A 27781-nucleotide genomic window follows, 5' to 3' on the forward strand; every position below is an offset into this window, starting at 1 on the left:
CTGAAAACTTCAATTGTCCAAACACCCAAAATCTTTTGAAGGTGTGAATTCCAGAGATTTGAGCACAAACTCCAGTGAGGATCTGCTGCACTGTCAAAGGTGCCATCTCCTGGGTGGCATGTTGAACTGAGATCTAACCTCTCATCTGGACGCAAAAGGTTCCATAACATTATTCAAAGCAGAGCAGCTGCCCCCCCCCCCCCCCCCCCCCCCCCACCACCAGTGGCTCCCCAGTGACCTGCTCAATTCTTATTCTTTCAACCAACATCACCAAAACTGATGACCTGATTACAATCACATCACCGTTTGTGCATCCTTGCTCAGGAAACATTGTCTGCTGGGTTTCCTATCTTGTAACTCAAACCTACCTACACTTCATAATTTCTTAACTGGCTGTTTTGGAATTCCTGTAGTCACACGACCGAAAGGTTCTCTTCCTTGCTTTAACTTTAAGAAAGAAACCCACTTTCTGAACACAAATTTGTGACACTGATAAGCCTGTTCCTTCTTCGCCTTCTCAATGCTTACTACGATCAAGTGACAGGTGCTGGGATTGAAAATCGACTGACATCAACAAGACTTAATATCATTAAAAGCTCCATTTAATGGAAACGTTTCTAAGTGTGGTAGCAAGCGGGAACTGCCGCGGGTATTCCAGCGCTCGACCCGGTGAGGCCGTCACCTCTATAAAACGTTAATTTGCCACTTAACAAGGCTCCACGGGCTTCAGGTCACAAATGATGGTCCTGCCGGCTGATTCGCCGGGACCGTGCCCGTCAGCTCCCTGCTAGCAAGGGGTAGCAATACTTAAACCGATCCCGCACAACCAACCCCACTCAGCTCGCAGCCATGCCTCTGAAACCAGCCCCCCAGATTGGTGGATGCGGTCAAGACCAGACCGGATGCCCTGTTCTCCCGAGGGGCTCAAAGGGTCAGCCACAGGGCAGCCAGTGCTGCCTGGGTGGAAGTGGCAGTGGCCGTCAGCTCGGGAAGCATCACCAGGTGGACTGGCACCCAGTGCCAAAAGAAGGTCAACGACCTCCACCAGGCCGCATGGATGGGTTGGCACTGGCTGTCTGGCATCGCACACCACTCCCCCGCGAACATGCGCCTGGCACCGCCCCTGCCCAGCACCATGCCTATGCCCAGCCTACCCAAGTCCAGCAGTGCCTGCCCGCATCCCCACAATGAATGAAGCATGCAGCTCACGATGCCCCCTATGTCCCCGCAGGAGAAGTTGGTCCACAACAGACAGGAGAGGGCCCAGATGGGCGGCAGGATGCTGGGCATCAGAGTCCGCACCCCCTACGAGGAATGGGCCCTGGAGATCGCAGGGGTGGCCCAGGACAGATTGGTCACTGAGGCAGAAATTGGCGTAAGGTGCAGGGGTTAGGATCCAACAACCCAAACATAGATGACCTGTCACACATGAGTTGTTAATGCCATACAGACTGGCCTCTCCCTCCCACTGACCACATGCCTATTCTCCCGTAGGATCTCCAGCCGACGGTGCCGGTCCATCCTGGTTGGTCCCCCTCCATGCCTCCCATGAGAACACCTCGGAGAGGAGCTCTGAGAAGACCACCATATTCACGGCACAGCTTTCATTCCTACCCTCCACCAGCGCAGAGACACACACAGCGGTGGGCAACAGTAGTGGTCAGGTTTCTGGAGCACATCAGGTAGAAGCAGGAACACCCAGGTGAGACAGCGGTCAGAGATCTGCTGGATCTCAGGACCCAGCTGGGTCCCAGTCAGATGCTGAGCCTCTGGACCAGGTTTACCCGAACTGATGCAGTCGATAGGGTGCGGCTGAGAGATTCAGAGGGGATGTCAGCGACACTGCAGCAGGTGTCCATTGCTGATTGGAGGAGTCCTAAAGGCAACGGGCGTAGGAGATGTTGCCGGCAATGCACGGCACTGAGGCCAGCACTGCTGGAATGGAGACCGCAGTGAAGAGCCTGGTGCACGATCTCAGCAGCTTGAGTGGTGGCATCCAAGGCGTGGCTCAGTCAGCGACGGCCATAGCAGAGCGCCTCAGCATCATGTCACTGGGGAAAGTCACCCAGTACCAGGTGGACGTTGATGAGGCTCTGCAGGGCATGTCCTAGACTCAGGTTAGCATTGCTGGGATGCTTCAAAACATGTAGCGGCACAGTAGCACAGTGGTTAGTGCAGTTGCTTCACAGCTCCAGGGTCCCAGGTTCGATTCCTGGCTTGGGTCACTATCTGTGCGGAGTCTGCAGGTTCTCCCCGTGTCTGCGTGGGTTTCCTCCGGGTCCTCCAGTTTCCTCCCACAGTCCAAAGGTATGTAGGTTAGGTGGATTGGTCAAGCTAAAAAATTGCCCTCAGTATCCAAAAAGGTTGGATAGGGTTGTTGGGTTATGGGGATGGGGTGGAGGTGTGGGCTTAAGTAGGGTGATCTTTCCACGGGCCGGTACAGATTCTATGGGCCGAATGGCCTCCTTCTGCACTGTACATTCTATGATTCTATGTCTCAGTCGCAGGTGAGCATTGCCGGATCGCTCCAGAGCATGTCCCAGTCATTGAGGAGAACTGCCAAGGGTGTCAACACTGTGCTGCAGACATCGAAGAGCTGCCTGGGCTGCTGGAGCCAGATAACGGAGGTGGCAGCCAGGGCTCGATTCAGCTGGCGCTCCATCTCGAGGTGAAACCCTATGGGCCCTACGGGCATCGACCGGGAGGATGGGGTGATGGGTGCCATCACGGAGCCGCCACCTACAGTGTGGCAACAGCAGGCACCAGCTTCCCCCAGTTCCACCCTCCTGACAATGGTGGGTCTCGGAATCAGCCCATGAAACAGGGTGGCACGGAGGAGCATGGGCTGCTGGCAAGCGGGCCAGGGCCTTCTGGCCCCAAGGCTCCCAGAGGACTTCCTCCAGGGGCATCAAAGGCCACGGGATGTGGTAGGCAGCAGTCTGCCTCCACATCGGGGGCGGGATTCTCCGACCCCACGCAGGGTCGGAGAATTGGCGGGAAGCGGCGTGATTTCCGCTCCCGCAGGTCTCCTAATTCTCCCGCCGGTAAAAAACCGGCGTTGTGCAAATCCCGCCGGCAGCCTGTGAAAACAGCTGGCGCCGGCGGGATTTCATTTTTTTAAAACTCACCTTTAAATCTCCGGCCCGGATGGGCCGAAGTCCCGCCGCTGGGAGGCCTTCTCCCGCCGCCGAGGTGTACACCACCTCAGAAACGGCAGACTCAGCGGCGCGAGCGGGCCCCCGGGGTCCTGGGGGGGGCGGGGGGCGATCGGACCCGGGGGGGTGCCCCCACGGAAGCCTGGCCCGCGATCGGGGCCCCCCGCTCACTCCGCGGGGCAGTGCCGTGGGGGCACTCTTTCTCCTTCCGCGCCGCCACGGCCTCCGCCATGGCGGACGCGGAGGAGAACCCCGCATCGCGCATGCGCCGGCAGTGAGGTCAGCGGCCAGCTGCCGCTGACGTCACTGCCGGCGCATGCGCCGACCGCCGAAAGCCTTTCGGCCAGCCCCGCTACCGACTGCGCCGGGTGTTTGCGCCAGTCTACCGGTGCAAACTGCTCCGGCGCGGGGCTGGCCCCCAAAGGTGGGGAGAATTCCCCACCTTTGGAGGAGGCGCGACCCCTGAGTGGTTGGCGCCACTCCCCTACGCCGGCACCCTCCGTCACGCCGGGTAGGGGAGAATCCCGCCCCTGATGTGCATCCTGGGGACACAACTAGACTCAGCGGTAGAGCACGGAAGAACAAGCAGGTTGAGGATCACGGAGAGGGCACTTGGGGGGGGGGGGGGGGTAGGACGCAGAGTGGGGTGAGGTGGAGAACCGGTGGAACCTCCAGTATGCTGCTGGGAGAGTCACCCGCATCGTGGCGACCTGCTTTGTCCTTAACAACATCGCACAGCCCAGGTGGGGGATGTGCTGGAGGAGGAGGATCAATGCGATGCCTTGTCCGACAGGAGAATGAAGGGGGAGGGGGAGGATGGACAGGACATGGGGGCCAGGCAGGCACAGGAGGTCATACAACCGCTGGAGCAGGCCCAAGGCTCACAGGACCCTCTGATTGCCTCCCGGTTCACCGACTAGGGGCGGGTCTGGTCAGGGGCACAGAAACCCCCCACCTCCCCCCTGCCCCCTCCCGCCGGCTGCCCCCCCCCTCCCCCACCCGCTGTAACCCCTCCGTGGTACATACCTGTCACACTGTTGGGTGGGCCCCTGGGTTGGCAGTAACAGTGGGTCTGGTCCATGGGACGGAGGATGATGACGACCCGCTCTGCGATGAGCTCTGGTGCTCTGCATCATTTGGCAACATCTGACTTCTGCCCATGTCAGCACTTTCCACCGTCCACCTGGATATCCCTGTTAGCGAGCTGGCCATTCCATCACACTGTGCTATAAGATCCCTGGAGTAGCTGAGGTGTGGATAGCGGATGCTAGCTGAACTGCGGTCCCTGAGAGAAAGTCTACCCACAACGCCTGCGCAATCCCCCTCCCCCCCCCACCGCACCTCCTCTGCTGTCAGCCCCGGCCAGCCCACCCCTCACACCCATCTGACAGAGCACGAGGCAGGTTAAAGCAGTGTAAACAGGTATTTAATGTGAAAACGGATATATATGGATGCGTGGCCCAGCCCTCACCCGTGTACTTTTCTAGCCTTAGGGGCCCTAACGCTACGCCGAGATGGATCCCCAGAGGGTACATCAGGAGGCGGTCTGCTGTGATTCCCACCCTGCGAACTGGGTCCCCTTTGGTGGGCGGCTTCTGGGACGGCCGGGCATGGATAGGCCCAGCTGCTGCTCAGGTGTCCCAGGTGGAATGGTGCCTGCTGTCCACTAGATGCACCAGGAACAGGAGGACAGGGGGGGCAGGGGGGTGGGGGTGGGGGAGTGGGGCAGAGAAAGTCTGTAGTGCTGCGGTGTTACCGCACCTGCACTGCATGAGTCACCGGCATGGGCCCCATCACCTCCTCCTTCTTCGGGGTGCCCGATGGCCCCGGGCTACTTCATGGGACAGGGGTGCGAGTGGAGCCATCCCCTGAGGCCCTCCCGCCACCTGGCGCTACCATCCTGGAGGCCCGCTCTGGTCTCATAAGAACTCGGAGCAGGAGTAGGCCATCTAGCCCCTCGAGCCTGCTCCGCTATTCAATGAGATCATGGCTGATCTTTTGTGGACTCAGCTTCACTTTCTGGCTCGAACACCATAACCCTTAATCCCTTAATTCATCATAAAAATATCTATCTTTATCTTGAAAACATTTTACGAAGGAGCCTCAACTGCTTCACTGGGCAAGGAATTCCATAGATTCACAACCCTTTGGGTGAAGAAGTTCCTCCTAAACTCAGTCCTAAATCTACTTCCCCTTATTTTGAGGCTATGCCCCCTAGTTCTGCTTTCACCCACCAGTGGAAACAACCTGCCCGCATCTATCCTATCTATTCCCTTCATAATTTTAAATGTATCTATAAGATCCCTCCCACATCCTTCTAAATTCCAACGAGTACAGTCCCAGTCTACTCAACCTTTCCTCGTAACCCAACCCCTTCAGCTCTGGGATTAACCTAGTGAATCTCCTCTGCACACCCTCCACCGCCAGTACGTCCTTTCTCAGGTAAGGAGACCAAAACCGAACACAATACTCCAGGTGTGGCCTCACTAACACCTTATACAATTGCAGCATAACCTCCCTAGTCTTAAACTCCATCCCTCTAGCAATGAAGGACAAAATTACATTTGTCTTCTTAATCACCTGTTGCGCCTGTAAACCAACTTTTTGCGACCAATGCACTAGGACACCCTGGTCCCTCTGTTTTAATATTTTATCATTTAAATAATAATCAATTTGCTGTTATTCCTACCAAAATGGATAACTTCACATTTGTCAACGTTGTATTCCATTTGCCAGACCCTAGCCCATTCACTTAACCTATCCAAATCCCTCTGCAGACTTCCGGTATCCTCTGCACATTTTGCTTTACCACTCATCTTAGTGTCATCTGCAAACTTGGACACATTGCCCTTGGTCCCCAACTCCAAATCATCTATGTAAATTGTGAACAACTGTGGGCCCAACACGGATCCCTGAGGGACATCACTCAGAGAAACACCCATTAATCCCCACTCTTTGCTTTCTGTTAATTAACTAATCCTCTATCCATGCTACTACTTTACCCTTAACACCATGCATCTTTATCTCATGCAGCAACCTTTTGTGTGGCACCTTGTCAAAAGCTTTCTGGAAATCCAGATATACCACATCCATTGGCTCCCCGTTGTCTACTGTACTGGTAATGTCCTCAAAAATTCCACTAAATTAGTTAAGCATGACCTGCCCTTTATGAACCCATGCTGCGTCTGCCCAATGGGACAATTTCCATCCAGATGCCTTGCTACTTCTCCCTTGATGATAGATTCCAGCATCTTCCCTATTACCGAAGTTAAGCTAACTGGCCTACAATTACCGCTTTCTGCCTACCTCTTTTTTTAAACAGTGGTGTCACGTTTGCTAATTTCCAATCCACCGGGACCACCCCAGAGTTTAGTGAATTTTGGTAAATTATCACTAGTGCATTTGCAATTTCCCTAGCCATCTCTTTTAGCACTCTGGGATGCATTCCATCAGGGCCAGGAGACTTGTCTACCTTTAGCCCCATTAGCTTGCCCATCACTACCTCCTTAGTGATAACAATCATCTCAAGGTCCTCACCTGTCACAGCCTCATTTCTATCAGTCGCTGGCATGTTATTTGTGTCTTCCACTGTGAAGACCGAGCCAAAAAACCTGTTCAGTTCCTCAGCCATTTCCTCATCTCCCATTATTAAATCTCCTTTCTCATCCCCTAAAGGGCCAATATTTACCTTAGCCACTCTTTTTTATTTTAGAGATTTGCAGAAACGTTTACTATCTGTTTTTATATTCTGAGCAAGTTTACTCTCATAACCTATCTTACTCTTCTTTATAGCTTTTTTAGCAGCTTTCGGTTGCCCCTAAGGATTTCCCAATCCTCGAGTCTCCCACTAATCTTTGCCACTTTGTATGCTTTTTCCTTCAATTTGAAACACTCCCTTATTTCCTTAGATATCCACGGTCGATTTTCCCTCGTTCTACCATCCTTCCTTTTTGTTGGTATAAACTTTTGCTGAGCACTGGGAAAAATCGCTTGAAAGGTTCTCCACTGTTCCTCAACTGTTTCACCATAGAGTCTTTGCTCCCAGAGTACCTTAGCTACCTCTTCTCTAATCCCATTGTGATCTCCTTTGTTTAAGCACAAAATACTGGTGTTTGATTTTACCTTCTCACCCTCCATCTGTATTTTAAATTCCACCAAATTGTGATCGCTCCTTTCGAGAGGATCCCTAACTATGAGATCATTAATCAATCCTGTCTCATTACACAGGACCATATCTAGGATTGTTCCCTTGTAGGTTCCATTACATACTGTTCTAGGAAACTATTGCAAATACATTCTATAAACTTCTCCTCAAGGGCAGGGTCTGCATGCTTGCGGCCAAGCAGCACAGGGGGTGGACCGCCTCCATCTGGGACTGCACCACATCACACTGTGGCTGTGACTGTGCCAACACCTTATAGGCCTGTGCCACATCAGCCAGTGACTGCACAATCTCTCTCTGGGACTGGGCCACCTCCCTCTGCGTCTCTGCCATGTTGGCCAGCGCCTTGGCAATGCCGCCCACACTCAACCATGGCTTGCTGTAACTGGGCCATGCTGAGGAGCGCCGCTGCAATGTCTCGGTGGCTCTGACACATGGCTGCCTGTGAGAGGGCAGCCCTGTCCTGGGCCTCAGCCACCACCTGCACAGGATGCCCAGGCCTTGGACACGTTGATCCATAGCCAAAACCGTCGTCCCCAATACCTCCACCTGGGAATAGCACCCATGCAGTGTTGGCCTGGTGGCCCGCATGGTCGGCACCACCTCCTGCTGCTGCAGGCAGTTGGGCTCCTCCACCTGTACCTGCAGGTGCTGGATGCTCCCTGACAGCCCCTCAGGCAGTCCCTGGCTCTGAGACTGCATCTCCACTATCGATGGGCCTGTCTGTCCCAGAAGCCTGAAACTCGTTAAATGGCAGCTGGGTCCTGGGGTCGGGCTGCCCTCCGACCCACCGCCCAGTCGGGAGTTCCTACCTCCACCTGCTGTACCGGTGCATGTGTGTGGTGCGCACCAGATAGTGTCCCAGGAGCCACTTCACTAACGTGCCGAACCGAGGTCAGTGCCTCTGGGATGGTGGTGGGTTTTGGAGACACTGTGACAGGAAACCTCTATTATCCTCGGACTCGTGTTCCGGGGTGTCCGAGGCCCAGGACAGGGCTGCCCTCTCACAGGCAGCCATGTGCCAGAGCTACCTGTACATTGCGGCAGTGCTCCTCAGCATGGCCCAGTCACAGCAGGCCATGGTTGAGAGCGTCAGTGGCATTGCCCAGGCACTGGCCGCCGTGGCGCATACACTGGGCAGGGTGGCCCAGACCCAGGGGGATGCGGTCCAGACCCAGAAGGATGCTACCCAGTCACTGGCTGATGTGGCAGAGACCCACAGGGTGGTGGCACAGTCACAGCGTGATGTGGTTCAGTCCCAGACGGAGATGGTCCACTCCCTGTGCTCCACGGCCGCAAGCATACAAATCCTGATCGAGACCAGAGTGGGCCGCCAGGACTGGCAGCGCCAGGTGACAGGGGGGCCTCAGCGGATGGCTCCACTCGCATCCTCATCCCATGGAGAAGCCCGGGGACAATCAGGCACCCCTCCCTTCTCCACCCCCTCCCTCTACTCGGTGAATCTGGAGGCGATCAGAGCACCCTGTGAACGTTGGTCCTGCCGATGATGTCGTGTGGCCTCCCTTGCCTGCCCGGGCCCCATGTCTGCTCATAGTCCCCCTCCCTGCATCCTCCTTGTCAGACGAGGCCTGCCCTTCCTTCTCATCCTCCTCTTCCAGCACATCCCCCTCAGTTGCACGATGTTGTGGAGGATGCAGCAGGCCACCACGATGCGGGTGACAATCTCAGCCTCGTACTGGAGGGCCCCTCAAGAGCGGTCCAGGCACCTGAAGTACATATTCAGGATGCTGATGGATCGCTTGATCACACTCCTGGTCGTTGTAGCGGGTCTCCGCTTCGGTCTCTGGATAGGTGTTTTCAGCCACGGCCACAGTGGGTATCCCCAGTCGCCCTGGGGCAACCCCTCAGCCCATCCAACATGTCAGGAATCACAGAGTGTGCCAGGATGAAGGAGACGCGCACTCTGCCCGGGTTCGAGCGCAGAGGTGCACGATGCGCAGCTTATGGTCACAAAGGCACCCCTTTCGGTTAGTGTAGAGCAGCCCGTTATCTACCGGTGCCCGTCGGACGACATGCATCCCGTCTATCGCTCCCTGGACACGAGGCATCCCGGTGATGGAGGCGAACCCCGCTGCCTGGGCATCCTGGTGGGCTCTGTCGACATGGAACTGGATGTATTGAGGCGCCTGGGCATATAGGGCCTCCGTGACGGTGCGGATGCACCTGTGCACCGAGGCCTGTGAAATTCCGGACACGTCCCCACTCGGCGCCTGGAAGGGTGACGTGGCATAGACGTTCAGGGCGACTGTCACCTTGAAGGTCACCGGGAGCGAGTGTCCTCCCCCACAGTGCCAGGTGTGCCATCCTCTGCAGATGTGTTGCACTGTCTCTCTGCTCAGCCCGGGTCTCCGACAGCATGCCCGGTCTGGCATGGCAGGTCCTTAAATGACAGGCAGTGCCGGTACACACAAGGTCTCATGGGGCGCCACCTTGGCACCTCCTCCTCCTCAGCCTGTTGGGCGGCCGCCCCTCCAGCCTGTGCGAGTGCCACCTGACCCTCTGCAGCCCGATCCTCTGCTACCCGCTCTGCTGCTGCCTACTCCGCTGCTGCAGCTTCCCAATCCTCTGCGAGCGGCCCCCGCTCACTCGGCCGCAGGGCATCTCACAGGGCTGCGGCCATAAGCACAGCAACCAGCATTGTAGGTTGAACGTCAAACGCCATTGTCTGCAGGGGGCGAAAGGCCAACAGACCAACAGGGGCTGTTTAGCACAGGGCTAAATCGCTGGCTTTGAAAGCAGACCAAGGCAGGCCAGCAGCACGGTTCGATTCCCGTACCAGCCTCCTCGGACAGGCGCCGGAATGTGGCGACTAGGGGCTTTTCACAGTAACTTAATTTGAAGCCTACTTGTGACAATAAGCGATTTTCATTTTCAGGTTAGCATGGCGCATACTCCCATGGGGAGTCCTGTGGGGGGGCACCCCAGCATGTCCCACCCTTCCCCCCTCTCCCGGTCCCTGGCAGGGCCTCCCCCTGCCACAGCCAGCACAGCTGGCGATGGGCCGGCAGCCCGCAGTGACTCCACGCCATTCCCTACCTCCTCTCTCTCGCTCAGCAGCTCGACGCCAGGTTCACGACTTTTGAGAGCACAAGTGAACCACGGCGTCAGGAATTCGGTCCATCGGCGGTGGTGAATCTTGGAGGCCCCGGAGAATAGGGTGTCAGGCCCGCTAATGATATGCCTAGTGTACTTCAACCCCACGCGTTGAGCGATGCATTTACGCCATTTTGGGGGTGCCGGAGCATCCCAATTTGACATCAAACCGCCGCCTACCTCGTTTTCGGCATCGGAAGCTATTCTCCACCCAATCAAGTTTCGCGATTTTGGTGTCGAACAATGGAGAATCCCGCCCATTATTTTTACTGCTACAAAAATGGAGAGAATGAGCCAGGGCCTTTGTGTTTCTTGGCATCAATACTCTAGCTTATCAAAAAATTAAAATCACAATAGAGAATATCATTAGCGAGGTTTGTTGATAATTTACAATGTTTTAGCTATTCCCCCTCGCATAGGTCACTTGGGTAGTTGCACAACCTCTGTTCCATTGAGTACCCATAATCTATACATTGCAATACGATAAATCTATGGATTGGACTGCTTATAAAGCTGATCACGAGGGTCATCTTAAACATACTTGCAGTGGAGAAGCCCATGGAATTTGGTGGAATGCCAGTTTTACACCTCACCCTCAATATTACTCTCGTCACCGATGTAACAGTATCATAGGCAGCATAGGGCAGCACGGTAGCACAAGAGGCTAGCACTGTCGCTTCACAGCGCCAGAGTCCGAAGGTTCGATTCCCGGCTGGGTCACTGTCTGTGCGGCGTCTGCACGTTCTCCCCCTGTCTGTGTGGGTTTCCTCCGGGTCCTCCGGTTTCCTCCCACAGTCCAAAGATGTGCAGGTTAGGTGGATTGGCCATGCTAAATTGCCCTTAGTGTCCAAAAAGGTTAGGAGGGGTTACTGGGTTACGGGGATAGGGTGGAAGTGAGGGTTTAAGTGGATCGTTGCAGACTCGATGGGTCGAATGGCCTCCTTCTGAAATGTGTGTTCTATGTTCTAGGCAGAGGGAGGTGGGAGGAGGGATGACAGAGGCAACACCAACTGGAAGACAAGTTTACATGTTTCATCTTGTGCAAGGAAGGGAGAAGGAGCGACACTCACAAAAATCAATAAAGACAGATTCAGTGGAATTCAATTACTTACGGCATTTTTCAGTGGAATGTCCAATGGTAATGAGAAACTGGAAGACAATAATTCTGCAAATAGACATTGTCAAATAGAAGCTCCTTGTTCTATAACCTATATGCTGCTGAACAGAAAAAAAGTGACAGTCAATTTTAAAACACCCTCCTTTAGATTGAAGTCATCGACAAACTGGTTTTCATACTATGCACATTTAATAGGTATTGCCCAGGATATATCCACTCTATCTGTTGTGTATAGGCAGCTGAGCATTGGAATTTGTATTCAGTCTGTTTTCTAACTGTTTCCAGTGGGGATAAATTGAACTTTGAATAAAGGCACAAAATGCCTTCTGTCCCCTTCCATTTGTTTTCAGTCTCAGTGTGTGGACAGTGTTAAAATCTCTGGTAGTAGGCAGCACGGTGGTGCAGTGGTTACCATTGCTGCCTCACGGCGCCGAGGTCCCAGGTTCGATTCCAGCTCTGGGTCACTGTCCGTGTGGCCACGCTAAATTGTCCCTTAATTGGAAAAAATGAATAGGGTACTCCAAATTTTTTTTTTTAAATCCCTGGTAGTGCAGCCAAATCGTTTGGGAGCCTGGCCAATAGGGAGTTAGTGAGGGGCACTGAAAGCAGTGAGGACCAGGGAGCTGAAGCGTTAAGACCTGTTGTACGGTGTTCTGTGTCTGTTATTTAAATGCCTTTGCCTTCCATCAATAAACTCCTTTGTTAACTACTAGTATACCTCTAGTGTATGTCTCGAGCCACCACACTGACGACAAGGTAAAGGTTTTAAATCTGTCAATCGTCATGTACTGAGGGGGAAGGAAGGAACAGTTGAGGAAGTAGAGTGCTCCGGAAACAAATTTGTTTAAAACGTGAGTGGAAATACTAGAAACACATTGGAATACTGAAATACTGGAAATCCATTGGGAATCTGGGCCCATTTGACCAAGGGGTTGAGTATTGGAGTCAGTACATGATGTACCATCAATTGAACGCAAGACGAGTTGCTGTACAAAAGTATGGCTTTAATCAGCTAGATGTTAGCCCTGCGGTCGATTACAGTAAATGGATGACCGCCGGGAGTACTGGGTATTTATACCCTGCCCTGGAGGCGGGGTTAACTCAGCCTCTCGACCAATCGGGGAGCCGTCACATGACTGGTCTCAACCAACCGGTCGAGAGGCACATGACCGACCAGGGCCAATGGTAAGCACCAATGGCAGGCAGCTATGCTAATCATACCACCACGTTCCCCCCTTGCGGAGAAGGAAGCCGGGGGGGGGGGGGGGGGGGGGGGTCAACGAGAGCTGGGGGGGGGGAGAACTGGTGGTATGAGTAGTAATGAGAGAAGGAAAAAAAATGTATCCTTGGCTTCCCACTGGCCCAGACATTTAACAAGTACATAGTGTCCATACAAGGTCCATGGTGGTGTTGAAAGTTAAATGGACTCGATCAGCCTTTTCGTTGCCCGTGACATTCTGGCAGACCGCCGCAGTAGAGTTGGTGACGCTGGTTCAGCCAATGGTGGTGGTTCAGCTGATGTCCTGGACTCCGGGAGCGATGGTCCTTGAACTGTCTCCGTAACCCGGGCTGGTGGTGGAGACGCCATGGATGGGGGAGGGGTGGCCTGGGTGGGGCGCTGGGGGAAAAAGAACGGGGGGGGGGGTCTATGGTGAAGGGGGGGAGAGCCACACACCGGCTGGTGCCAGGTCCCGGAGGGAGACCGTGTCCTGCCAACCGTCTGGGTACTCCACATACACATACTGCGGGTTAGCGTAGAGTAACTGGACTTGTTCCACCAATGGGTCGGACTTGTGCACCCGCACATGCTTCCGGAGCAAGATGGGACCGGGGGCGGCCAGCCACGTCGGGAGAGGGGATCCGGAGGACGACGTCCTGTGGAAAACAAGAAGACGTTCATGAGGTGTCTGATTTGTTGCGGTACAGAGGAGTGAGCGGATAGAATGTAGGGCATCGGGGATAACCACTTGCCATCGGGAAATAGGGAGATCTCTGGACCGGAGGGTCAGTAGTATGGTCTTCCAGATGGTACCATTCTCCCGCTCGACCTGTCCGTTACCCCGAGGGTTATAGCTGGTCGTCCTGCTAGAGGCAATGCCCCTGTTGAGCAGGAATTGGCGCAGCTCGTCGCTCATAACGGAGGACCCCCGATCGCTGTGTATGTACGCAGGGTAGCCGAACAGGGAGAAGATGGAGAGTAAGGCCTTAATGACGGTCGATGTGGTCATGTCAGGGCAGGGAATGGCGAAGGGGAAGCGGGAGTATTCATCGATCACCGTCAGGAAGTAAATGTTGCGGTTGCTAGAGGGAAGGGGCCCCTTGAAGTCAATGCTGAGACGTTCGAAGGGGCGGGATGCTTTGATCAGATGTGCGCGCTCGGGGCGGTAGAAGTGCGGTTTGAACTCTGCGCAGATGTGGCAGTCACGGGTTACTGTCCTGACTTCCTCGATGGAGAAGGGCAGGTTGCGGGCCTTTATGAAATGATAGAAGCGGGTCACCCCTGGATGGCAGAGGTCTGCGTGGAGGGAGCGGAGGCGGTCTATCTGCGCGCTGGCGCAGGTACCGCGGGACAGGGCATCAGGAGGCTCATTGAGCTTCCCAGGACGATACAAGATATCGTAGTTGTACGTGGACAACTCGATCCGCCACCGTGAGATCTTGTCGTTCTTAATCTTGCCCCTCTGTGCATTATCGAACATGAAGGCCACTGACCGTTGGTCTGTGAGGAGGGAAAACTTCCTGCCGGCCAAATAGTGCCTCCAATGTCGCACAGCTTCAACTATGGCCTGGGCTTCCTTTTCCACTGAGGCGTGGCGGAGTTCGGAAGCCTGGAGGATTCTGGAGAAGAAGGCCACGGGTCTGCCCGCTTGGTTCAGGGTGGCCGCCAGAGCTACTTCTGATGCGTCGCTCTCGGCCTGGAAGTGGAGGGACTCGTTGATGGCGCGCATCGTGGCCTTTTGCGATGTCCGCTTTGATGCGGCTAAAGGCCTGACAGGCCTCTGACGACGACGGGAAGGTCGTGGACTGAATGAGGGGACGGGCCTTGTCGGCGTAATTGGGAACCCATTGGGCGTAGTAAGCGAAGAAACCCAGGCAGCGTTTGAGGGATTTGAGGGTATTGGGGAGAGGGAGTTCCATCAGGGGGCGCATGCGTTCGGGGTCGGGGCCTATCACTCCGTTACGCACTACGTAGCCGAGGATGGCTAGACGACGATAGCTAGATGGCTAAACACGCACTTATCCTTATTATAAGTTAGGTTAAGGAGTTTTGCGGTTTGGAGGAATTTTCGGAGGTTGATGTCATGGTCCTGCTGGTCGTGGCCGCAGATGGTGACATTATCGAGGTACGGGAAGGTAGCCCGTAATCTGTACTTGTCGACCATTCGGTCCATCTCCCGTTGGAAGACCGAGACCCCATTTGTGACACCGAATGGAACACTGAGGAAGTGATGGAGGCGCCCATCAGCCTCGAACGCGGTGTACTTGAGGTCACTCGCGCAGATGGGGAGCTGGTGATAAGCAGACTTGAGGTCCACACTGGAGAAGACTTTGTATTTCGCAATCTCGTTTACCATGGCGGAAATACTGGGGAGAGGATACGCGTCCAGTTGCGTAAATCGGTTGATGGTCTGGCTGTAGTCGATGACCATCCGGCTTTTCTCCCCAGTCCGGACCACCAGCACTTAGGCTCGCCAGGGACTGTTGCTGGCCTCGATGACCCCTTCCATCAGCAACCTCTGGACCTCGGACCTGATGAAGGTCCGGTCCTGGGCGCTGTACCGTCTGCTCCGGGTCGCGACGGGTTTGCAATCGGGGGTGAGATTAGGAAACAAGGAGGGTGGGTCCACTTTGAGGGACGCGAGGCTGCAGACAGTGAGGGGGGTATAGGGCCACCGAATTGGAAGGTCAATCTCTGTAGGTTGCACTGGAAGTCCAGTCCTAGGAGTGCCGGTGCGCAAAGGTCGGGGAGGATAAGAAGTTTATAATTTTTAAAGACCTTCCCTTGGACCATGAGGTCTGCGTGCAGCACCCGGTGATGCGGACGGAGTGCGAACCTGAGGCTAACCCGATTTTGTGTTTTACAGGGTGGACAGGGAGCTCGCAGCGTCTTACCGTGGCAGGGTGAACGAAGCTTTCCGTGCTCCCGGAGTCCAGCAGGCAGCCCATCTTGTGCCCATTGAGGTGGATTAGCGTCGTCGTCTTGGCGAGCGTGCGTGGACGTGACTGGTCGGGCTGAATGGCCGCGAGCCGTGGAGAAGATCCATCGTCATAGTCGTCGTCGGCCGAGTAGGTGCTGGCAGGACCTTGTGTGCCAGTCCAGGATGGCGGCGCCCAGGATCCGCACGTGGAGTCGGGGCCCCAAGATGGCGGCGCCCAGGACCCGCATGTGGAGTCGGGGCCCCAAGATGGCGGCGCCCAGAACCCGCACGTGGAGTCGGGGCCCCAAGATGGCGGCGCCCAGGACCCGCACGTGGCGTCCGGGGTCCAAGATGGCGGCACCCGCAGGACCCTCGTGGTTGCTGGGGGCGGGGTTAGCTGTGCCGGCGGGCCGATCGGAGCGGCTGAGTGCGGGGGCAGAGAGGCACGCAGGCCGGGTGCAGGGGCCCGGGGGCGGGGGGGGGAGAGATTGGAGCGGTGTGCTGGAAGGGCCCGGAAGGGCCCGGAAGAGGAGGAGAGGATGCAGGGCGGGCGCAGGGGCACGGGGGCGGGGGCGAGAGATTGGCGTGATGCGCTGGAAGGGCCCGGAAGGGCCTGGAGGAGGAGGAGAGGCGCGCAGGCCGGGCGCAGGGGCCCGGGGGCGGGGGGGAGAGATTGGCGCGGTGCACCGGAAGGGCCCGGAGGAGAAGATCCCCGGTTGCTGCGCGGCACAGCAGTAACCAATTTGGCCTGGCAGACCGATGAAAAATGGCCCTTCTTCCCGCAGCTCTTAGAGAGCGCGGAACAGGCCGGGCAGTGTGGGCGAGGGTGTTTGGCGAACCCACAGAAATAGCAGCGGGACCCCGCGGACGTGTCGGGGCGTCTCGCGGCGCAGGCCTGAGGGGGGTCGGGAGCGGCGGATGGCGGTGGGGAAGCGTGCCAGGAGGCCCGCGGCGCTGCAGCGCGGCAGGGGACATAGGCGCGGGCGTTTAAGTTGGCGACCTCCAGGGAGGTGGAGAGAGTCCGTGCCTCAGTTAGGCTGAGGTCGTCTTTTTCCAGCATCTGCTGGCGGATAGCGGCGGACTGCATCCCAGCCACGTAAGGATCTCTGATCAAAAGTTCCATGTGCTCAGTGGCTGAAACTTGGAGGCAGGTGCAATTCCTCCCCAGGACAGCGAGGGCCTGGTAAAAAATTGTCTAAGGACTCACCGGGGAGCTGTTGTCTGGTAGCCAGCAGATGTCGGGCGAACACTTGGTTTTCCGGCTTAAGAAACTGTCCTTTCAGCTTAAGCATGGCCGCGTCGTAATCTTTTTCTTCCCCTATCATCGCATAGGCTGCCGTGCCCACGCTGGAATGGAGAATATGAAACTTCTGTGCCATGGTGGGGGGGCTGCTTGCGGATGCCAGGTAGCCATCGAAACATGCCAGCCAATGTTGAAGGTTTCCGATGCGTTCTGAGTTTGCGGGCTGATGCGGAGGCATTCAGGCTTGATCCGGAGCTCCATCTTCAAAATTCTAGCTGATTAAATTGATGTACCATCAATTGAACGCGAGACGAGTTGCTGTACAAAAGTATGGCTTTAATCAGCTAGATGTTAGCCCTGCGGTCGATTACAGTAAATGGACGACCGCCGGGAGAACTGGGTATTTATACCCCGCCCTGGAGGCGGGGTTAACTCAGCCTCTCGACCAATCGGGGAGCCGTCACATGACTGGTCTCAACCAACCGGTCGAGAGGCACATGACTGAGCAGGGCCAATGGTAAGCCGGTGTTTTGCACCAATGGCAGGCAGCTATGTTAATCACACCACCACAGTACATCAAACAGCTCTGTTTCTTCTTTAGCACGAATGAGACCACAAAGAACGGACAAAAGGGGCAGCACGGTGGCACAGTGGTTAGCACAGCTGCCTCACGGCAGCAAAGTTCCAGGTTCAATCCCGGCTCTGGGTCACTGTCTGTGTGGAGTTTGCACATTCTTCCCGTGTCTACATGGGTTTCACCCCCACAACCCAAAAGGTGTGCAGGTTAGGTGGATTGGCCACACTAAATTGCCTCCTAATTGGAAAAATTTAATTTGGTACTCTAAATTTATTTTTTAAAAAGAACGAACAAAGAACAGTACATGCCCTTCGACCCTCCGAGCTGGCACCGATCATGATGCGCGTCTAACCTAAAACCTTCTGCATTCCGGGATCCATATCCCTCTATTCCCATCCTATTAATTTATTTGTCAAGATGCCTCTTGTCGCTATCGCACCATCTCCCCTGGTAGCAAGTTCTAGGCACTCACCATCCCCTGTGTAAAAAACATCCCTCGCACATCTCCTCTAAACTTTGCCCCTCACACTTTTAACGTATGTCCCCTAGTAATTGACTCTTCCACGCTGGGAAAAAGTTTCTGACTATCCACTTTGTCTATGCCACTCATAAATTTGTAAACCGCTATCAGGTCGCCCCTCACCGTCTGTCGTTCCAGTGAAAAAAATCCAATTTTATACAACCTCTCCTCATAGCTAAATCTCCAGACCAGGCAACATCATGGTAAACCTCTTCTGTACATTCTCCAAAGCCTCCACATCCTTCTGGTAGTGTGGCGGCCAGAATTGTATGCAATATTCCAAATGAAGGCAAACTAAGGTTCTTTACAGCTGCACGTGATCTGCCAATTTTTATACTCAGTGCCCCAATGGGTGGAGACAAATATGCCGTATGCGTTCTTGACTACCTTGACTACCTGCGTCGCCACTTTCAGTGATCTGTGGACCTGTACACCCAGATCCCTCTGCCTGTCAATACACTGGAGGGTTCTGCTATTTACTGTATATTTCCCACTTGATTAGACCTTCCAAAATGCATCACAGGCAAGGACAAGCAGAAGATGATACATCTGGCAGTTTGCGGGCCCTAAACGTATAATTTTATTAGGGAACCCCACATCCCCGGAGTTACCTGACTCTGAAACATTTGACAGTGAAATTGATTAAAGAACATTTCAACACAAGTCCCTCGATTATTCTCCAACATCATCAGTTTAACTCTGCAGTGAATGAACATGAAGATTCTGTCTCATCTTTATAGCTAACTTGCTGGGCACTGTGAAATCGGGACCGCGCATAGTGACATATTGCGCGATTCTCTGGTTTGTGAGGTCCGTAATATCCAGAAGAAGCTTCTGTCAGAATCCAAAATGGAGTTGGAAAAAGTGATCAAGTTCGCTCAGTGATGTACCATCAATTGAACGCGAGACGAGTTGCTGGACAAAAGTATGGCTTTAATCTACTAGATGTTAGCCCTGCGGTCGATTACAGTAGAAGGACGACCGCCGGGCGTACTGGGTATTTATACCCCGTCCTGGAGGCGGGGTTAACTCAGCCTCTCGACCAATCGGGGAGCCGTCACATGACTGGTCTAAACCAACCGGTCGAGAGGCACATGACCGACCAGGGCCAATGGTAAGTCGGTGTTCTGCACCAATGGCAGGCAGCTATGCTAATCATACCGCCACACTCAGGCAATGGAGTGCACCAAAAAGGCACACTGAGCTTCAAAACATAACCAACTATAATAATAATCATCATCATTATTGTCACAAGTAGGCTCACATTAACATAGAACATACAGTGCAGAAGGAGGCCCATCGAGTCTGCACCGACCAACTTAAGCCCTCACTTTCACCCTATCCCCGCAACCCAATAACCCCTCCTAACCTTTTTGGTCACTAAGGGCAATGTATCATGGAAAATCCAACTAACATTGCAATGAAGTTACTGTGAAAATCGCCTAGTCACCACATTCCGACACCTGTTCGGGTACACAGAGGGAGAATTCAGAAAATCCAATTCACCTAACAGCACTTCTTTCGGGACTTGTGGGAGGAAACTGGAGCACCCGGAGGAAACCCACACAGACACGGGGAGAACGTGCAGACTACACACAGGATGACTCAAGTCGGGAATCAAACCTGGGACCCTGGCGCTGTGAAGCAACAGTGCTGACCACTATGGGGCTGTATAGCTGCAAGGTCTGCAGTGGGATCAACATGCACAGCACAGAACTAAACACTGTCCTCAGGACAGGGCCGGGAACCCAAGAAGCGGGAAGTCAACCTGAATCGGAGGTGTACTGCTATTCTTGCAGAAGGAGGGGGCCCATTTCCAGGAGACCTGCTATGTTCAGGTGTTTGTGTGCTTCTGATGCAAAGGAAAGGGTTAGATTCAAGCACCTTGCCGTGTGAGGCAAAACGTGCCAATGCAATTAGAAACAGCAGCAGCAGTCCATGGTGCCACTGAACATAATGGAGAATAGATTGTGCAGTGTATCGGTTGAATGCAGTCCATTGAATAAGATGGTCCCGATTGAAATTGTCTTAAGGGTAAATGGCAGACCCCTTAAATGGAAGTCGACACTGGAGCTTCAGTGACTGTAGTGGGTGAACAGACCTTCCAATATCTTTGTGCAGGAACCCAGTCTTTAAGCTGGAAGAGTACTACAGCCAAACTTTCAACAAACTCTGGGGAAATTTTGATGATCTTTGGAACAACCAATACCCCAGTGGCCTACAGAGGGTAGGAGCCCAATCTGCCGCTGGTTGTGGTGGAAGGACTTAGACCCAGTCTGTTGGGAAGAGACTGATTACAGAAGATTAGGCTCAACTGGCTGGAAGCCTTCAACATATCTAATGCCATCCTCCAAGATGTCTTAAGGAGGTATGAAGACGTCTTCCACAAGGAATTGGACTGGATTAAGGGCGTTAAAGCCAGATATATGTCAATCCATATTTGACGCCCAAGTTCTTCAGAGCCAGGCCAGTGCCATATGCATTGCATCAGAAGGTTAAAATAGAGCTGAAAAGACTGGAAAAGCTGGGTGTAATCAAGTCGGTTCAGTTTTCAGAGTGGGCAGCGTTGATAGACTCTGTCCTTAAATCTGATCGTTCGATAAGGATTTGTGGGGACTATAAGCTGACCATAAATCAAGCTGCCCAGATCGACAGGTATCGGATTCCGCGAATTGAGGACCTCTACGCTAACCTGGCGGGGATCCTCACCTATTCAAAATTGGATATCGGTCACGCCTACCTGCAACTAGAATTGGATGAGGAGCTCAATAAATACCCACAAAGGCCTCTTTCAGTATACCAGACTGCCTCTCGGCTTTGCTTCAATCTGCACACAGGTTCTTCCAGCGCACAATGGAAAATCTCCTATTACGATGCTCCTCCCCCTCCAAAATGGCATACTCTAGGAGTACGCCGTCGGGCTGAGTCCAGCCCCGCCACGGTCAAGGGAGAGCCGATATGCGGGTGGGGGGGCTTTAGCATGGACTGTAGGCACTGGTGGGGGGGTGGTCCGGAGGGTCGTGCCTGGCCAAAAGGGGGTACTATTTGGCAGGCCGGGTCCATGCGCAGCCAGCGCCATGTTGCACGGCACGGCCGCTATCGGCCGCCCCCATGCGCATGCGCAGCCACGGACCCAGCAATTCTCTGGCCGTATCGGCAGCTAGAGCCAGGTGCTCTACGCTGCGTGCCTGCTCGCCCCTTCACCAAACGGGGGATCTGTGGCCGCTTTGCGTCGTTTTATCAGTCGTAAAACGCCACCGTTCCCATGCGGGCGTCAGGATATAGTCTCCAAATTGAAGAATCCAGCCCCCTATTCTTTCAGAGGTTAAACTAATTATATAGTTTGGCCTGTATGACGTGAATTCTGAACAGCTGAGGCCGGACTTCATTCGTCAGGACGAGTTGACATGTGAAGACGGTGTGATTTTGTGTGGATCACAGGTGGGTGTCCCGCCTCAGGCTAGGGGACCTCTCCTTCAAAAGCTACATAGCGCCTTCCCAGTGCAGACAAAGATGAATATGCTGGTGCGCAGATACGTCTGGTAGCCAGGCATAGACAAAGCCATGGAATAACTAGTACAACAGTGCCACCCTTGCCAAATGCAGCAATCTTTGCCACCGTCCACCACCCTTCACCCTTGGGAATGGTCAGGTCGCTCATGGACCAGGATCCACATTGATTATGCCAGCCCATTTATGGGCAATATGTTTGAGGTACTGGTGGATGCTGTTTCTATATTTATCTGGTTATAAATACAGCGGTCAATATGGTCGCCTTCCTTAATCCTAATTATGTTTACTTTCAGAGTCGCCAGGTATCTCTCGATACTGCCACAAGGTTCAAACCCGAATACTGATCAAAGAGCCAATACACCAGTTAGTTAGTTCAAAGTCAATACTATTTATTTACACACACAGTAATATCTACTCATGCACAAAATACCACAAACTAAACTATCTCTAACACTAACGCCTACACTTAGCTTCGGGTGCCCACTCAGTCAGAGGAACAATGGCCGTTGTTCGGATCTGAGGTTGTTGGGTTCGAAGATGTAACAGGAGAACAGCTAAGGTCGTCCGTCTGGTAGCGAGCGTTGACCTTGGACTTACTGCTTCTGGTGCAGCTGGTGGACGGGTCTTTCTGCTTCGAGAGCCGAGTCCAAGAGAGCGATTCTCTCTCGGGGATTTCTTCTTATACCTGAATGGACTTTGTGCACTTTTGGGCGGGCCTTGAACTTGGCCCCAATTAATTGGGCAGTGTCTTGATCACTCGTATTGATCTTGACCAATAAAGGGGTGGATGCCCTAATGGCTGGGCGTGTCTTTGGTGGCCTTTGGCCTTGCTTTGTTTGTGTCTTTTCTGGCGCCGGAGTGTCTGCCTTAGTATCAGTTACTTGTGTGTCATTCCTTTGTTCCTGGAGCTGGGCCATCAATGTGCTAATTGCCCAACAGTTTCAGTCTCATCTGGGAGTTGCTTTCTCAATACGCATACAGGCTTTGTGCCTGCTTGCTTTCCTAACATTGCCCATATTTCTCTACAGTCATTGCGATCATCCATTTTGTATTCTGGAAGTGGCCATACCAGATGGCTACAATGCCCACTGATGTTGGTTCAAGAGATGGGGCCATGGTAGATACTTTGTGCTGAGTGTTTGCCATTCATGAGTTTCCCAATTGCTTTGGACAATGGCACCCCCTTCACTGGCAATGATTTCCAGTGTTTTGTGCGAGCAAATGGCATTCATCACAGGAGGGCAGCCCCCTACCACTCAGCGTCGAATGGTCTGGCTGAGAGGGCCATTCAAACTTTCATGAATACCATGAAAAAGAAATCTGATGAAACACTTTGCGAAAGGTTGGCTAATTTTTTTGCTGTACAACTCAATCCCTCATTCAACCATGGAGGTCACAGCAACTGAGGCCATCAGAATCCAACATCTCCATACCCCCATAATCTACGTTTCATATCCCTGGACACTAAGGGGCAATTTAGCATGGCCAATCGATCTAATCTGCACATCCTTGGACTGTGGGAGAAAACCGGAGCATCCGGAGGAAACCCACACAGCCACAGACAGTTACCCTAGGTCAGAATTGATCCCGGGTCCTTGGCGTTGTGAGGCAGCAGTGGTAACTATTGTGCCACCGTGCAGCACCTTAACCAGACACATCTTCATTAACTGCTGCCTCTCTGGATGTTCTATGATTGGATACTATTTTTGATACTAAGTTTTTCCACGACTCTGACGCTGCCCTATGTTGCCATTTCTCCCTGACATTTTCCCAGTACTTCTCACTTTCCTGCTTTGGCCTGGCGACTTGCCACAAAATGCTGCATTGAGATTGTCACTTGCTTATCCAAGGAGGACAAATCGGGAATGATCGAGGGACACTTGTCGGGTCTTTGAACTTTGGACGATCGTGTCAAATAGCTGATACCCAATGACCTTCCATTATTTCTACACCTCGCCCAGTTTTGCTTTCAGTCAGACGTGGAGTATGATGAATGGTTACTTTCCCTGACTCATTTCCCACCATTAGGTCAAGTCCAAAATAGCTCTGTTTTAAGTTACTGCAATGAGATCTTTCTACATCACAGTCCAGTGTCCTCTCTCTGATCTCTTTCTAAATATTCTCTGGGCAAAATTCTCCGGTTCAGAGACTAAGGGCGGAATTCTCCGCAAGGCCCTACGCCATCGTGAAACCTGGAGAGGTTCACGACGGCGTCGGAAGCCTCTCCCGGCCCCCTATTCTCCCCTACCCGGGGGGGATAGGCGGGCCATACCAGGAAACTCGGCGGCCGGGCCTTGTCCCTGGCTTCAAGGCCCGGCGCGCCAAGAATAACGCTGCGGCGGTGCCTAATGACGTCAGCCGTGCATGTGCGGGTTGGACAACTCAAACCCGCGCATGCGCGGTTGCCATCTTTCCCCTCAGCCGCCCCGCAAGACATGGCGGCATGATCTTGTGGGGCGGCGGAGAGGAAAGAGTGCGTCCCCTTGAGAAGCCAGCCCGACGATCAGTGGGCACCGATCGCGGGCCAGTCCCCTCCCGAGCACGGTCATGGTGCTCGATCCCCGATCCACCCCCCCCTAGGCCCCACACTTACCTGGCGCGCCATGTTCATGACGGCAGCGACCAGGTGTGGTTGCCGGCGTCGTGAACAGGTCGGGAACGGCAGGCCGCTCGGCCCATCCGGGTCGGAGAATCGCGGGCCGCCGTGAAAAACGGCAGCCCGCGTTTCTCCGAGCGGCATGTCGGAAAACCGGACACGCCATTTTGGGGGGGCTGGGAGAATAGCGGGAGGAGCGGGAGCGGACCTCCCGCTATTCTCCCACCCATCGTGGTTGCAGAGAATCGTGGCCTAAGTGTTGAATTGCATGAGTTCCACAGCCTCGAAAGTGGCTCTGATCCTGGAGTGTTTCAGGACATCCTGATGTGTTAGCACAGGCGCCATGTGGAACTAGTGCAATTCCAACGAATGCTGGTGTGTGATTCGCTGTGGTTGGGATTGGCACTCGAGAGCCTGACAAGCAGGAGCTGCATCTAGGCACTGCACACCCCACACACACTCATTTCAAACAAAAGGATGGGACTCGTTGTGCTGGAGTGCACCCAACACGTTGATAGATTGGCTGGAGCCAGAGTGTACCTAGGGGGGTGGCCTGGCAAGGCACCCATATGACCTGTGGCGCTAAGTTCACAGTGAGCAGTCAGCAGCGTGTGCAGCCGCATGGCTGCCTTGCAGGCTGCAGCAATGGTGGTCCATTCCCGTCCACCACCACCCCACCTCCTGGCCACCCTTGCTCTACTGCCCCCTGGTCCTAGCAGAAGTCCCTTGGCCAGCAGACAACTGTCAGCACACTATAGTGATGGTGGACACTTAGCGTACTCCCCCTCTCTCCCTCAGCAGCCACGATCCCCGTTTCCCGATTTTAAATCCCACAAGAGAACCTTGCCGTCAGTAATTCCTCGTGGGGGAGGCAGAGCATTGCGGGGGCATGGTAATCGCCGGATCAGGCCTCTTAATGATATACATTTACATGCCCACACTGGTGTGCGGTATGGAATGCATTCAAGCCGCTACAAGGCATCGGAGTAACACATTCTGACGGGAACCCGACACCAGCCTCTATTTTCAGCTGACGTGTGATTATCCTCCCAATCACGTTTCCCGATTCTGGGATCACTGGATGCAGAATCCAGCCCTCTCTCTGCTGCTCTGTTTTCTATTTCTTCCTCTCATTAGCCTATCTCTCACATTCCCTCTATCTATGCTCTCCACTCCCTCTTGCCCCTGGCTCTTGCCTTTCTTCCTCTGGCTCTCTCTTGATTTGTCCTCTTTCTCATCACCCTCTGCTCTCCCTCAATCTTTTCCACTCTCTCCCCATTTCTCTCCCATAATCTCTACCTCTATCCTTCGAAGGAACATCACCTTCTCTCGTGTGTCTCATTCCTGACCTTATCCCTGACCAGTTGACTGTAAGACCGTCAGTCCTCTCAGAGTTACTATACTCCCCTACTGTCCTGTCAGAGTTAATATACTGCCCTACTGTCCTGTCAGAGTTAATATACTCCCCTGCTGTCCTGTCAGAGTTAATATACTCCCCTACTGTCCTGTCAGAGTTAATATACTCCCCTACTGTCCTGTCAGAGTTAATATACTGCCCTACTGTCCTGTCAGAGTTAATATACTCCCCTGCTGTCCTGTCAGAGTTAATATACTGCCCTACTGTCCTGTCAGAGTTAATATACTCCCCTGCTGTCCTGTCAGAGTTAATATACTGCCCTACTGTCCTGTCAGAGTTAATATACTCCCCTACTGTCCTGTCAGAGTTAATATACTCCCCTGCTGTCCTGTCAGAGTTAATATACTGCCCTACTGTCCTGTCAGAGTTAATATACTCCCCTACTGTCCTGTCAGAGTTACTATACTCCCCTACTGTCCTGTCAGAGTTACTATACTCCCCTACTGTCCTGTCAGAGTTAATATACTCCCTATACACACACAACAGTGTGGCAAAATCTGGCTCCAAGTCCATCTGCAAGTTTGCAGATGACACGACCACAGTAGGCTGGATCTCGAACAACGATGGGTCAGAGCACAGGAGGGAGATAGAGAACCTAGCGGAATGGTACAACGACAACAATCTCTTTCTCAACGTCAGCAAAACTAAGGAGCTGCTCATTGACTTCAGAAAATAAGTACATACCCCTGTTTGCATCAATGGTGCCAAGGTAGAGATGGTTAGTAGTTTCAAATTCCTAGGGGTGCACATCTCCAAAAATCTGTCCTGGTCCAGCCACGTCGCGCTGTCACCAAAAAAGCACAACAGCGCCTATACTTCCCCAGGAAGCTAAGGAAATTCGGCATGTCCACATTAACCCTTACCAACTTTTACAGTGGGCAGCACGGTAGCATTATGGATAGCACAATCGCTTCACAGCTCCAGGGTCCCAGGTTCGATTCCGGCTTGGGTCACTGTCTGTGCGGAGTCTGCACATCCTCCCCGTGTGTGCGTGGGTTTCCTCCGGGTGCTCCGGTTTCCTCCCACAGTCCAAAGATGTGCAGGTTAGGTGGATTGGCCATGCTAAATTGCCCTTAGTGTCCAAAATTGCCCTTAGTGTTGGGTGGGGTTACTGGGTTATGGGGATAGGGTGGAGGTGTTGACCTTGGGTAGGATGCTCTTTCCAAGAGCCGGTGCAGACTCGATGGGCCGAATGGCCTCCTTCTGCACTGTAAATTCTATGTAACATAGAAAGCATCCTATCTGGCTGCATCACAGCCTGGTATGGCAACTGCTCGGCCAAGACCATAAGAAACTACAGAGAGTCATGAACACAGCCCAGTCCATCACGCGAACCCAGGCAGCATAATCAAAGACCCCTCCCACCCGGCTTACTCACTCTTCCAACTTCTCATCGGGCAGGAGATACAGAAGTCTGGGAACACGCACGAACAGACTCAAAAACAGCTTCTTCCCTGCTGTTACCAGACTCCGAACCGACCCTCTTATGGACTGACCTGATTAATATTACACTCCTGCATGCTTCACCCAATGCCAGTCTCTATGTATTTATATTGTTGTCCTATTATGTATTTTCTTTTTATTTTATTTTCATGTACTTAATGATCTGTTTGAGCTGCTCGCAGAAAAATACTTTTCACTGAACCTCGGTATACGTGACAATAAACAAATCCAATCCAATCCATCCATTGACTCTGTCTACACCTCTTGCTGCCTTGCGAAAGCGGGCAGATCCCAACCCTGGGTCACTGTCCGTGTGGAGTTTGCACATTCTCCCCATGTCTGTGTGGGTTTCACCCCCACGACCCAAAGATGTGCAGGTTAGTTGGATTGGCCACGCTAAATTGGCCCTTAATTGGAAAATATATAATTGGGTACTCTACATTTTTTTTAAAAAGGGAAAGCAGGCAGCATAATTAATGATCCCTCCCACCGGGTTATTCACTCTTCCAACATCTTCCATCGGGCAAAAGATACAAAAGTCTGAGAACACGCACTAACAGGTTCAAAAACAGCTTCTTGAACGTTGTTACCAGACTCTTAAATGACCCTCTTATGGACTGACCTGATCTCTTCACACATCTTCTCTACTGAGTAGTACTGCACCCTGGATGCTTCACCCGATAAATATGTCTATGTGTTTACATTGTGTATCTATCGTATGTCTCACGTATGGAAGGATCTGTCTGGACTGCACGCAGAACAATATTTTTCACTGTAACTCGGTA

The 27781-nt window shown here is 53.3% G+C and overlaps 1 protein-coding gene across 4 annotated transcripts in view; it reads right to left on the bottom strand.

The window, feature by feature from the left end:
* The window catches only part of LOC119969245 (transcobalamin-1-like), a 69855-nt gene that overhangs the window by 41719 nt on the left and 355 nt on the right, over positions 1 to 27781 (bottom strand). For 2 of the 4 annotated variants that reach the window (XM_038802623.1, XM_038802605.1), the window contains exon 2: positions 11544 to 11646. In XM_038802623.1, coding sequence (XP_038658551.1) covers positions 11544 to 11646 — 103 coding nt within the window. Of the gene's footprint in view, positions 1 to 11543; positions 11650 to 27781 lie in introns of all 4 variants that reach the window. The other 2 variants (XM_038802615.1, XM_038802595.1) reach the window with 1 other exon arrangement.

The sequence above is a fragment of the Scyliorhinus canicula genome, chromosome 1 (genome assembly GCF_902713615.1).
Source record: "Scyliorhinus canicula chromosome 1, sScyCan1.1, whole genome shotgun sequence".
NCBI classification, from domain to species: Eukaryota; Metazoa; Chordata; class Chondrichthyes; order Carcharhiniformes; family Scyliorhinidae; genus Scyliorhinus; species Scyliorhinus canicula.